The 13,224-nt window shown below is 45.0% G+C and overlaps 1 protein-coding gene across 1 annotated transcript in view; it reads right to left on the bottom strand.

Annotated features, from left to right (window-relative positions):
• ITPR1 (inositol 1,4,5-trisphosphate receptor type 1) overlaps positions 1-13,224 on the bottom strand; it is a 354,161-nt gene that overhangs the window by 65,983 nt on the left and 274,954 nt on the right. Inside the window, exons 45-48 of the mRNA XM_025375486.1 lie at positions 12,415-12,668; positions 6,000-6,200; positions 4,073-4,183; positions 1,804-1,899 (exon numbers count right to left, since the gene is read on the bottom strand). Of these exons, the coding sequence (XP_025231271.1) occupies positions 1,804-1,899; positions 4,073-4,183; positions 6,000-6,200; positions 12,415-12,668 (662 nt within the window). The remainder of the gene's footprint in view (positions 1-1,803; positions 1,900-4,072; positions 4,184-5,999; positions 6,201-12,414; positions 12,669-13,224) is intronic.

Consider the following 13,224-nt stretch of genomic DNA (forward strand, 5'->3'; position numbering starts at 1 on the left):
CCTTCCCCTAAGACCCTCCGCAATGCCCAGGACAATGTAGGGTGTGGCCGACATTTATCAAATGAACACATCATTCATGATTGAATCATTTAAAGAAGAAGAAGAAAGAACCTTCAACCTCTAATTTGCACTAAAAATTATAATTTTCTTTGATGATTCAGTGGGCATTTCTGCCTCCCCCATTGCCACAAGGCCATGCCCATGAATTATTTGTCATTATCTAATACCAAAGGCCACATATTTCAGTACTGACACCAAGTCAGGCCCTGGAAGTAACGATGGAGACAAGAGAGCCTCACTCTCTGAGCTCGTTTCCCTGCCAATTCTCTCCAATACCAAATCGAGCAGACAACATGTTGCACGCGATTTGAGGCCAGGAGCATACACACGTATGTATGCACACATGCATGTACACAAACGTTCTATTTGGATTCCTAGAACAGTGTTTGTTCCAGGAAGCCTGACTCTTCCTATGAGCCAGAATGATGTTCTCCAACCACCAGGGGGCTGCCCAAGAGCCGGTGCCAGCCACCGCACTGGGTGTTGACATTTTTCCCACCTGAGATAGGTCAGAGAGCTGGGGCATGTTCTTGATTCCTGGGAAGCCGAATGGGGTCCCTGCGTAGTCATTCCATCCCTGCTCAAGAATGACAAGCCTTGCCTCCCCAGTGACCCCAAGTTACGTAAGCTTGTTATGTAAACTCAGAGAGGCCTTCCATCTCGGGCTGAGAACTTACTCCCTGACCTCAGAGATCAAAGAACTGGGCTGCTCTTAACTTTATTTAAAAGTGTATATAAAGGGACTTTTGCCTGGCCCCCAAGTGCACATTCAGGTCACCAGGAGGCAGAAATGTTTTGGTGCCCTCATTTAAGTCTGTCAGTTACCGTTTATTTGCGTGGAAAAAAGTCCAAATAGAGAGCTCTGCCCTCAACTCATGTCACTGTCTCTGAAAGCTGCTCATCTCACAGCCTGCAACACTCTCTCAACCTGTAAGTCACAGCCAATTGTGACTATCACCCCTCAAAAATAAACCAGATCATGTTTTCTTTAAAAGAAACAAACAAAAAACCCAAACGTCAGCAACCAAAAAACACTTCTGTAGCTCAGACTCTTGGCACCAAGAAGAGACATGAATTCTTCAGCACTGGACAAAGATATGGCTCAAATACCAGCAGCAAACGAGGAAAGAGAGGAAAAGGAGCTTCCGTTCACTAAGGGTGTATCAGGTGCTAGGCACTGTGCTAGGGCTTGACATGAATCTTCTCATCTAGTCTTCAAAGCAACCCTCTGGACTAGGTATTCTTATTATTACCGTCCTTTTATGGATCAGGAAAGTACAGCTGAGAGAGGTCCAAGCAGGCGCCTAAGGTAACACAGCAAAACAGGCAGAGCTATGGACTTGAACTCAGGTCTGCTGGGTTCCGTAACTACACTGTCCCCCATGAGGGAAAAACAGGGAGGGAGGCTTCTCCACGTGGTTTGCGCCAAAGGGAGAAGGTAAAATAGCACGTATTCAATGTCATATAGGTTGGTACAAAAGTAATCGCGGTTTTTGCCATTACTTTCAATGGCAAAACCATGATTTCTTTTGCCATTGAAAGTAATGGCAAAAACCACGATTACTTTTGCACCAACCAAAATATTTCACTTCTCTCTCAGTCAGAGGCCTGAATTAAATGTTCCCTTTATACTTCTGACTTTGGGAACCTTCAAGAAAGCTCCAGGAAGCAGATCCTCTGCTCTGTCCCACATATCACTGCAATGCTCCTTGGTGCTACCATCAGATCCATCACCCAACTCACCAGTTCCTTGGGCCTCATGTTATAAAGTATCCTCTCTGCGTTTTCACTGTCGTGCCTGCTTTCCATGATGGCCAGGAGTAACTTCGAGGCATTGTTCTAATTGGAGAAACAAAGGGAGAGGAAATGTAGAGGGGCTGCTTGGGGGCCCGGCCTGAATGCAGGTGCCAACTGACACATGTGAGGCATCCTGGCTAAACAGACGAACATTTCACCCCATGAGGAAGCTCGGGGTCAAGTACATCAAAAGCTATCTGCGCCAGGCAGAGAATGTCCCCCTTCAGACCCCAGATACATGTGTAGAATCTGACTTGGGACAAAGAGGCACATATTTGTTAGGGCACGTGTGTTATGCCCTAATGTCAGCTGGTACAAGTCCCAGAAGAAATTGGGAATTTACACATGGGTGCTTATCGATACACTGTCACCCTCATGGTGACAGCGGTCAGGAAGAAGCTGCTGCTACATAGATCCATGCTGCCTTCAGGGCAGGGCCTTGCAGGCCAGAGAAGACAGGTAATAAAGGTAATTCGTCCCTGTCCTAAAATATTTCTATTAGCTCTCATAACCCCTAATATAATGAGTACATCTGACACTAGTTAACAAATGTGACCCAAAGGAACAATATATGCAGGCCAAGCCACAATTTCCCATTACATTGAAAAACACCCATGTTCGCACCCCACATTCTGTACTTCCTGGCTTGACTTTGTTTTAGGCCCTGGGTCTATGATAATTTGTATGCTTCTTTATGTACAGGGCTTGAAAGTTGTCTTTTTGTTTTGTTTGTTTTGGTTTTGGACAGTGTGAGCGGTCTTATTTCTTCCCCTAGCTTAGGTCACAGCAGTTGAGTCAGGATATCATGCTATCACAGGGCACCAATTTCTATAATCATCCACAGATCACTGAATTAGTTGAAAAAGTCACTAAAATGCTGACCAGGAACATATGGACTTTGTTTATTTTGGACTTTCTGAGGAATGGTAGCCAGGTATGAGCTTGAATGTGTTAAAATTAATTCTAAAACACAATTTGTCAAAAGGATTTAAAAATAACAGAAAAAAGTCCATTTAAACCACACCCCCAAATCGACTGTTAGTGTGGACTCTCAGTTCTAAATAGTAAAGAAAAAATAAATGCCATTCCCACAGGTTTCTGTGTTCCCGTCTTTCCTAATGACCTTTCCTATGACATCCTTCATGCAATGAATACAGCTCAGCCTTTCAGCCAAAACCCTGTAGTTCTAGGCTCTTTCATGATAATGATGAAGTGCTCGCTGCTGCGGATGGCACACAGAGGACAAATCTCAACATGCCCTGACATGGGAACAGTTAAAAAGGAAATGTGTCCAGAAAGGCTAACATGTTTTGAAATATACTTTAGAAACCTGATGCCTGCAAGTTCAATTGTTAAAACTGAATCATGGGATTCTCTGAGAATCTTTGGAATCCCTACACAGAAGCGAGGATTTTTTCTGGGTATACTTTAGAAGTCAACATCAGGAATGGTATATCAATTTCTCAAATATCCAAAAGGCCAGCTTGGAAATGCTGCAGGTTTAGCACCCAGAAGTCACGATTTTCACTCCGTTAAGCTGTTTGAATAAGAGGGAGTCCAAACGTCAGTGGGGCTTCCACATCAGTCACCTGCAGTCCCGCATTTGTACACAATTCAGAGAAGCTCAGCAGAGGCCTGCAGGCACATTTTTGGTTTGTGTAATTTTCCTTATTTTAAACCAACATTAATGACCACCCTTCTGCTAAATCAGTGACAGAGAAGAAAAAGGTATTTCCTTGATTAAATAAAAATACATGGGGTGTGTGTGTGTGTGTGTGTGTGTGTGTGTGTGTGTTTGGTCCTAGATAGGCTTAGTTGTACTATTCTTCAACTGGCCCTTTTCCCTCAAATGGGGAAAAATCAGAAACCATAGAAGGAATGGCGTTTCCATTGTTTCTCTGTTTGTGACTTTCAGAACCAAGGCGTTTAGTACTTGATGCTGTTGGAATTGATTTCTCAGCTTTGAGCAAGGAATCTTCATTCCATGTGACCTAACATTTCAGAAGCTCCTATCCCCTCATGAGACCCTTATGTGGAAGAGAAAGGGTGAAGTTCTGCATCATAGTCAGCACTAGCAACTTGGGTCATTCATTCAGTTTAAAGAACTATCTTTAATATCTAGTCTCATGACTAACTGACCATGTACATGTGCCAAGGCAAAACACAAAAGCGACTGTTTACAAATGACTGTCTTTTGCTTTTAGTTCCTACTTGCCTTCAGTTCTAACACAAGGTCCATCCTCTTCTTTCCCAAAGGATTGATATCATTGAGGATCAGGGCTGTGATGATGTCAATGCCATTGGATTCATGAGTGGCTATGCAGTTCTGGGCAAAGACACACACAGACATTTACACAAATGCTGGTCATAAATCAGACGTCAAAGGCCAACAGGCTGAACTGCTATTTCAACACAATGCTTACCACTCCCAGTAATGTCTCTAGGGGAGAGCTGCAAATTTTCCGTGAGAAAGTGGTAAGAATAAAAGACAGATGAAAATCTCTAGTTTCAGAATTAACAGTAAACAGTAGGAAAGTCCCCATGCACTGTAACTGATAAATTGGTCGTGTCTAATCCAAATCATGCAGCACAGTTGGCTTTTGTTCTTAAAGGAAAATATGGTATATGACTGATTCTGGGTTCTGAACCCTTTTTCCCCTTTCAAGGTGTGTTCCATTCTCTCTAAATCACTCTTTTCGTATTTTGTACTTTAGCTTAAGGCTTAAGCTTGGGAAGCAAGTTTCCTGTTTAAGGCACACAATATCAAAATTAATCATCTGCCCCCAGGTAACATCTCCGTTTGCAGCACAATCCACTCTGATCTGTTCCTTTCAACAGGCCTCTATTTGGCAGAGAAGCAAACTTGAGGTAATAAGGAAATTCACTTAGATGTCAAATAAAGCCTTTCCCCATGCCTGTTGTATTTTTTTGTTCCTTTTCATTTTAACTAGGACTACACCATCTGCTTCATGAGGGAACCGGGAGAGGAAAGTGCATCTCACAAAATGCTATTCTCACATTCACAGACAACTGAGACCAGGTTTTTAATAGACAATGAGTTGTCTCTTATAAACCGTTCTCCTCTGAATGAAGGGCCTGGCTCCCCAAGTCACACAAGTAACCTTACCTGGCTGCTGGGTTTAGCACTGACCATTTGAAAGCTCAGTCATCCCTCTCCAGTCAGGATGAAGCTATAATTTGGGATTAAAAATCATACTTGGCCGGGCACGGTGACTCAAGCCTGTAATCCCAGCACTTTGGGAAGCCGAGGTGGGTGGATCACAAGGTCAGAAGTTCGAGACCAGCCTGGCCAATATGGTGAAACCCCATCTCTACTGAAAAAATACAAAGATTAGCCAGGCTTGGTGGCATGTACCTGTAGTCCCCGCTACTAGGGAGGCTGAGGCAGAATAATCCCTTGAACCCGGGAGGCAGTAAGCTGAGATCATGCCACTGCACTCCAGCCTGAGCAACAGAGTGACTCCGTCTCCAAAAAAAAAAAAAAAAAAAAACATACTCAACCTGGCACAATGCAAAAACTCACAAAATCCTTAAGATGCCATGTATAAGCAACGACTCTACTCAAGACAAGAAGTTACTGGGTTGTACTCCCAAAATATACCTCTTTGAGAGACCAAAGTCAAGACTATCTCGTCTTTGTTTTCCCTGAATGTCCATGATGTTTAAATCTCAACTATAAATGTCCTTGTATTACTTTCAAGCTGTCTCACGTGTAGTAATTTTCTTCTTTCTAGCTAGGCTTAAACGTCCTTCGAGTAGTCACTCTTTGAAATCCCCTAGTATTTAAAATAGATCACTGTCTTTTGGTTCTCATTTAACTCTTGCTTTATTGCCTACTCCTAGAAGTCAAGTTGAATAGTTGGACGTTCAAACCAAATCAAAGGAAGCCAAACCTAGGCAAAGAAAGAGACCACAGACTGCCCCTCCAATGCCTTTCATTAGGAAGGTTCTGAAGTATCATGAAACACCATGGCTATTTCTCAACTGCTGGAAGACAGCCTCCTGTCCTACTGACTCCCTAGGCCAACGGGCACAGGCTTCGTGATGTCTGAACTAGTTTCTGTCAACATTTCTAAAATAGGACACTTTTTTTCCCCATCCCAAAACAGAAATTTAATTACCTGGTTCTCATGGCAAGGTCCTTGACAGTATTCGGTCAGACTTTCCAGGGTTTGGTTGATAAGTGCTACGTTCTTTTCATTTATATACAAGCCCAGAAGACCAAGGCCTCCGGTTGTGCTTCCACAAATACAGTCTAGAAACTGCAGCGTCTCACATACCAAATTGTAGTTGGTCTTGTTATTTTGGCAACGGAGGAAGTTCTGCAATTGAGTAGTCCCCAGGTTAGGGGAGCAAAGGCAGAGAAAAGAGGGAAACGTTATTCATCCTGCCATTTTGATAGCCTCTCATAGGTTGGTAATTATACAGAGAGATGCCACGTGTGAGAGCATGGAAGAGTCAGTGTACCCCCCGCCACCACGATGATAAGCCCATGGACTTGGTGTATGGCAATGGCTCTCAACAATGCAACCTGCTCTCCAAGGTGTCAGTATATGGAATGCAGTGCAGTTGACTCCCGTCATCTTTTTGAGTCCTCATCTCTCCATTCACTTCTTACCCCTGCCTCACTCCTGCCCACCCCAGCTTCCATCAGGTGTTAAGTTCAGAGGCATCTGACATTTCCAAGGGCAGTGGTTTTGTTTAAAGATGATGGTGTGGTCTGAGTGCTGAATGCCCAGAGCCCAGCGCTGGGGACGGTTCACCATAAAATGGGGGTGTGATTAGCTGGCTTACTCCGAGTGCCCTGTGGAGGGAGCCTAGATTACTTGTTTGACCATTTCTGTGATTAAGGGAAGGAGTGAGTGTGAGTAAATGTGTGTGTGCTTATGCGCATGTGCCTGAGCAGGTATTCTCCAGGTGAGTTCCAAAGGTAAACAAGAGGCACAGATAGGAGCAAGACACTTCCTCAACAAAATTTAAAAAGCCACATTCGCCCAACTTGAGAAATAGAGTATTTTAATGAGGAGATTTTTTTCAGAGGCTCCAGTAATCTGTTCTTAAAAAGAAGCAAAAATTAATTATGTATGTTCTCTTTCTCAGTTACCAAAGCGACATGGTTACTGTAAAAACTGGGCAATACGAAAAGATAAAATGGACATGATCTTTGACCCAGTAATTTCCACTTCTATGAAGTATTCACTTCTACTCACAAAGTCTGTATTGGATGTTCACTATAGTACTGTTTGTGACAGTGAAGAACTGGAAACAACCTAATTGCGCACCAATTGAGGAGTAAATAAATTACAGTATATCTATATCATTTAATATTATAAATTAGGAACACTGAGTAGATCCATATGTGCCAATATGGAAAGATCTCTAGGATACACTGTAGAGTTTTTTCAAAAAGGCATATAGATTAATATCTAACAAATGTTCCCATTTCAACACATAGAAAAGGACTAAAGGATACAGTCTAAACCAATAACCAATTCTCTATGGATGAAAGAGAGGCAACTCTTGTAACTAAATACTTACATTCATTTCGTCTTTATAAAAAGGATATATCCACATATTCCTTGTGTAATTAAAACATTTGTAAATGCACAGGTTAAGAGCTGGTAACCAAGTTCAATGCTTGACTCATCACCAAACTAACCGCCTCCTTTTTCCCCACTACAACTTAACCCAAATCCCTTTTGCTTCATAACAAGTTCGGGTCCAGGTGGGAGGTGGAGGGAGAATAGATGATTTGGGACTGTGTGGGCTCAACTGTTTCTCTAAGGGAAACCAGAGGAGGATTTCATAGCCATTTCTGCCTTGCTCCAGCTCCTCAGGGAAGACACTACCTGTGTGAGGGCTTGGCTCAGCCCCGCTCTGTGCAGGGGCGCAGGAGGAGTGTTTGGGACAACTCTGGAGAGGGCCTGGCTGTCCATGGCTGAAATTCACAGCAAGGCTCTCCTAGCCCATCTGCCTCTCAAATTTCTGTTACTGCTCCCAATGAATTTAAAAAGGCATATAGATTAATACATAACAAATGTTCCCATTAGAATATATAGAAAAAGGACTTAAGGATGCAGTCTAAACCAACAACCAAGTCTCTGTGGATGAAAGAGAGGCCACTCTTATAACATCTGAGCGGCAAGTCTTATACCTTATAACATCTGTCTCTCAAACTTCTGTTACCACTCCCAGTGAATTCATTTCATTTAATTCTGATTATTTCAACCAGTATTTACAACACACTTCAAGCACTCCTCATTCTCTGCCTGGCCTCTGGGCTCCTACCAGGCAATGCCCTCTGCCTGTTGCCCTCAGGGCCTCCACCCTGAATGACTCCTCTTCCTTCAGGATGTGGTCTAAAGTCACTTCTAGGAAGCTCCTCCGACCCCTGAGCCCTGCTCCAGTGAGATGGGAGCACTGCGCGTCGCCTCTTCCGGCCCTCCGCACCCTGTGATGTGCATACAGAGGGGCCGATCAACTCACCAAGGACCACGTTGACAGCGCTGGGTGCCCAGCAGCTGGCACAGGGACTGGCACCTACCAGGTGCTTTGCAAACACTGGTTGAAATAATCTGAACTAAATGAAATGAATGGAGGGAAGAGGACCAGGAAGTCCTTGAGGCTAGCTGGGCCCACGTGTTTCAAACTCCCCATGAAGACAATGGCTGCCCATTCCTGAAAGCCTCTCCCATCTTTCATGGCTTTCAGAGTGTCTGGACGGAATCTGTCCCAGACTCAGATCCATTTCCTCTGGCCCTCTCCATAAACAGAGGCACGCCGCTCGCTACGAGGCACAGGGAACTCCTTCTCAGAGAAGAGAACTCCCCTTCAGCATGTACCACCCTGGCTTGTCCAGGCTAGAGAAATTCTGCCCTTTTTGCAGTCTTCCTTGGAGGGCCTGGGACCAAGTTGAGATGGGTGGGTTAAGGAAATGGAAGACTTTAAGTCTGTGCTTAGACAGACTTTGGCAGAAAGAGAGCAGGACCTTCATTGCCCCAGGGGGAAGAGCAAAGCCAGCTTCTCAGGGGAGGGCCCCCAAACACATGCCAACTGGCTGAAGAGCGGTTTTTCCCATCACATTTCTGACCACTGTAAACAAGGCTTGCTTAAGGCAGCAACTGCCTGTTTGGCAAAGTGAGACTTGGTGACTTTATCTCTTCTGAACATTTACCAACAGGAAAGTTAAGGTTATAAATATGACAAGTGACTCCGGGCAGGAGCCCAGAGGTTGCTGCTGCAAAAGGCCAGATTCCTTCTCCCTCTGCGCTGACTCTGAGCTGCTTTACACCAGGAAGCCAAACACTCTCTCCTTATGAGAATGCCTTCTCCTTCCGTCCGATCCAAGGGGAATCCCGGACACAGTGACCCACCCCCTGTTCTGGGATATTGCCACAGAATGGCACTCAGAGTGGCTGAGTCCTGCTGAAAACTATTTTTTGGAGAAGTGGATTTCTACACACAATAATTGTATTGCAGCAAGTCACTACCTGAGAGAGTCTGATTTTGCAAGAGTTTTTAAGGATGATTCCAACCTCCATCCTTGTGAACCACTGGTCCAGATCACAGGCTTCTAACTGGGCCCTGCAGAGCCGTGCAATTCCTCCCTACCATCCCAGGGGTCTCGTAGGTGAGGGAGCACTCTAGTTTCCACTCTGAACAGAGCAGTTTTGCTCTCCTTTGCAGTATTTAGTGTATTTCTGCATAAGATGTTCAAACAAAGGATCCTGTGCGCCCCCGCCCACCAAAAAGTTTAAAAGCACTGAACTGGATAATCTTTATGATACCTTCAAACATTATGTTGCTAGGTCTTTTTTTTAAGTTAAAATATGTTAAAATATACTATACACCCCAACACCTCACAGCACTGTTTCCCATAGAGCAAGGCACTGAGAAACGAGTTTTGGAAGGACTTCATTAAAAGGTGCTTCTGTCCATGGGGTTCCCAGGACATTGGATTCAAAGGAGAATTCTGCAAAAAGCTAAGCTAAAACTAAAACTCTGAAGACTTCCAAACAAGAAATGATGAACCTGTGCAATTAAAGCCTTACTCTGCTTCCACAGTGGAAGGAAGTGGGTGTATGGGCGAGGGAGGGAAGGTTAGGGAAAGAGGGAAGGCGGAACAAGCCCGTGCCACCAGAGCTAAGCTTGGGAACAAGCACATTAGCACTACCCCTCTGACACTCATGGAGGGATTCTACTCCAGGCAGTCTTGGGTTTCATCAACTCAGAACTCAGCAGATGCCAGCTGCTCTAAGAGGCCTTCTAGGACCTGCATTGGGTTGGTTCCTCTCCTCTAAGGAGTGGCTGGTTCCATTCAGTTCGAGTGACTGCTACCCTAGACTCAGCTCTGTGAAGGCAGGGGTGAGGTCCTGTTACCATGGATGCTGTGCATAGAGCAGGGATTCACTGATATTGATTAAATGACACACACATGCCTGGGCATCATCTCAACCTACTTCCCCTGTGGACCCCAAGGCTGGCAGAGACCAATGACACCTGCACAGGGGAATAGTACAGGGGCACTGATCACCATGCTCTACCCAGAAACAGGCCCCAGCATCAGGGTGCCCCCACTCCCATCCACAGAGGTGCCAAGCTGAGCTGCTCAGGCTTAGTCCTCTGTGGGTCACTCACTCCCCCTTTGCCTGAACCCTGTGACTAGTGGTAGGGTTATGGAAGGTGGAGGGTGGACAATGTCGGGGAAATAGTGGCCTACAGATAGAAGTTATCAGCCAGTGAGATGGTTACCAGGCCCTGAGCCTTTGGGGCACATAAGTGCTTTGCTCCACCCAACTGGACTGCACAGTCCTGGCAAGAAAATCTAGGGCTGAGGTGTTCTAAAGCCCAAAAGAGGAAAGTCTGAGCAACTGACAAGAAAACTAAGGAAACTGATGGCTGAGATCCCACACTCAGATGGCAACAGGGATCAAGCAGGGAGCACCACAGGCTGAAATGGGCCAGGCACCAAAGAAAAGAAAGAACCAACCTCATCTGGAGGGGCCCCCACTAGCATGCAAGCCACATGGTACTGTGGGTCCAGCCTGGCCGACAGTGGGGTGTGTGTGAAATTCCTTCACTTTCCAACATGAGTCAGATCTGGCCAGGTGATGACCTCAGATCTCAGATACTTTTTCAAAGTTGAGGCTCTTCAATCCGATTGAAAATTCAAACAACTATAGAAGGTATTAACGTTGCAGGTTTCTCTCAATTCCATTTCACAGTTCGCCTTACTGATTAACAATATAATTTCTTAGCTAATCCAGGCATAGAATCTGTGGCAAGTTTTAAGTCAGAGCAATTCACTGTGGCAATACCAACTGTGTAGCCACAATCAAGGTGTGACAGGCATCAAGTCACCTGGGGGATAAGGTCAGCCAGGTAAATATTTAAAGGCTGCGCCTTCCCCTGGCCAGATCTGGACTAGCATTATTTCCTTTCCATACCCTCATAACCCAACTACACAGAACTACCATAGCTGACTGAAGTGTCTTAGGAGGAAACATTCCATCATAAGGAGATGTTCAGATGCCTGGGTTCAAGTCCTAGTTCTGCACTCCCTGTGTCCTCTGCACCTCAGTTTCCTTCTCTATAAAATATAATCATATAAGCAACACTAAGGATCCAGGATATCATAAGTGCCTAACGAACCTTGGCCATGGTTATACAAAAACAACAACAAAATGAACAAACGATTTCTGGAATAATCAGTTCAGCAAAGATTTCTGAGCACCTCTTTCTGTAAAACACTGAAAGGCAGCCATTTCCTTTATTCAGTCAACAAATATTTAATCAGAACTTTCTATGTATCCAATTTTAGAAATCTAATATATTTAATTATCTAACCATCCATCCATCCCATTTTTACCTGAGCACCTAGATGTCTAACAGTGACAGGCTACAAGACACACACATAAACAGACACATACAGACACTTAACAAATACATATGGGGCAGGCACCTATGTTGGTGCACAAAATGTGGTCTCTGGCTCTGTGGAGACAGCAGGAAGACAGACAAGGAGACGCATCACTGACCCAGGCTTTTGCATCAGAGAACTTTGCTGATCTGGCCAGGCTTGGTGGCTCAGGCCTGTAATCCCAGCACTTTGAGAGGCCAAGGTGGGGGGATCACTTGAGATCGGGAGTCCGAGACCAGCCTGGCCAACATGATGAAACTCCGACTCTACTAAAAATACAAAAATTAGCCAGGCATGGTGGTGCACTCCTGTAATTCCAGCTACTCAGGAAGCTGAGGCAGGAGAATTGCTTGAACCCAAGAGGTAGAGGTTGGAGTAAGCCAAGATCATGCCGCTGTACTCCAGCCCGGGCGACAGAGCGAGACTCCATCTCAAAAAAAAAAAAAAAAAAAAAAAAAGAAAAGAAAAGATAAAAAGAAAAAAGATAAAAAAAGAACCTTGCTGAATCCTTGGCTCAAGCAATCTGGCCCAAGTGAGAGGTGCTGAATCACCAGAGGAAGGCAGGCCTTGGCAGCCTTGCCCGAGCTCCCTCCATGCCCCCGCCCCCAGGCCCTCACCTGCAGGTCTCGGTTGTGGTTTTCGCACAGGAGTTGCAGGAAGCGGAGGATGGGCTGCATGATGGTGATGACCGCGCTCATCTCCAGGTCGTCCTTGGTCTTGTCGGCAGTGGCCTGGGTGCCCTCTCCAGGCTGGTAGTGGTCGTCGGGATCAGCCTCCCTCCTGAAAGTGGTGAAGGCTTTCCTGGTGGCAGCAGAGGCCTCCAGGAGCTGATCCCGGACCTCTTCTGTTATCTGTGTTGTGGGCTCTTTAGCTAGAAAGCAAGCATAAGGCATGAAAGGCTGCAGAGTCCTCATGGTCCCTGTTCACCACTCCAAAGGTGACACTCAGAAACCTACACTCCTGTATCTCCTACAGATCTTCAAAGTTGGCAAAACACTCCAAGAAGTCACAATCTGCTTTCAGTCCTCAGACAGGATTAAAACTGAGCCACGCCCTGCCACCTTACTTGTGGTGCTACCATTTCACCTATGCATGTGATATGTTTTAGAGGAAAAGCCTTAGTACAGGTTCTGTCAACCTCAAAAATATAAGGGTCTGGGCCTCAGCTTCCTCATCTTTAAAATGGGAGAGCATTCATGAATAATATCTCAAGAAAGTTCTTAAGAAGCTCAACATAATGCTAATCACAATTATTGTCATTACGACAACAATAATTGTGATTAGCATTATGTTGAGCTTGTAACTGTCAAAGCACCATGATTAAGAACTTTGTGTTATTTTATCTCATCCTCAGAATAACCCTGTGAAGTAACCATGGCATTACAGTTAGCAGCATTGACTCCGCAGCCAGACAAGCTCGGTTCAAA

This window comes from Theropithecus gelada, chromosome 2, assembly GCF_003255815.1.
Source record: "Theropithecus gelada isolate Dixy chromosome 2, Tgel_1.0, whole genome shotgun sequence".
NCBI lineage: Eukaryota > Metazoa > Chordata > Mammalia > Primates > Cercopithecidae > Theropithecus > Theropithecus gelada.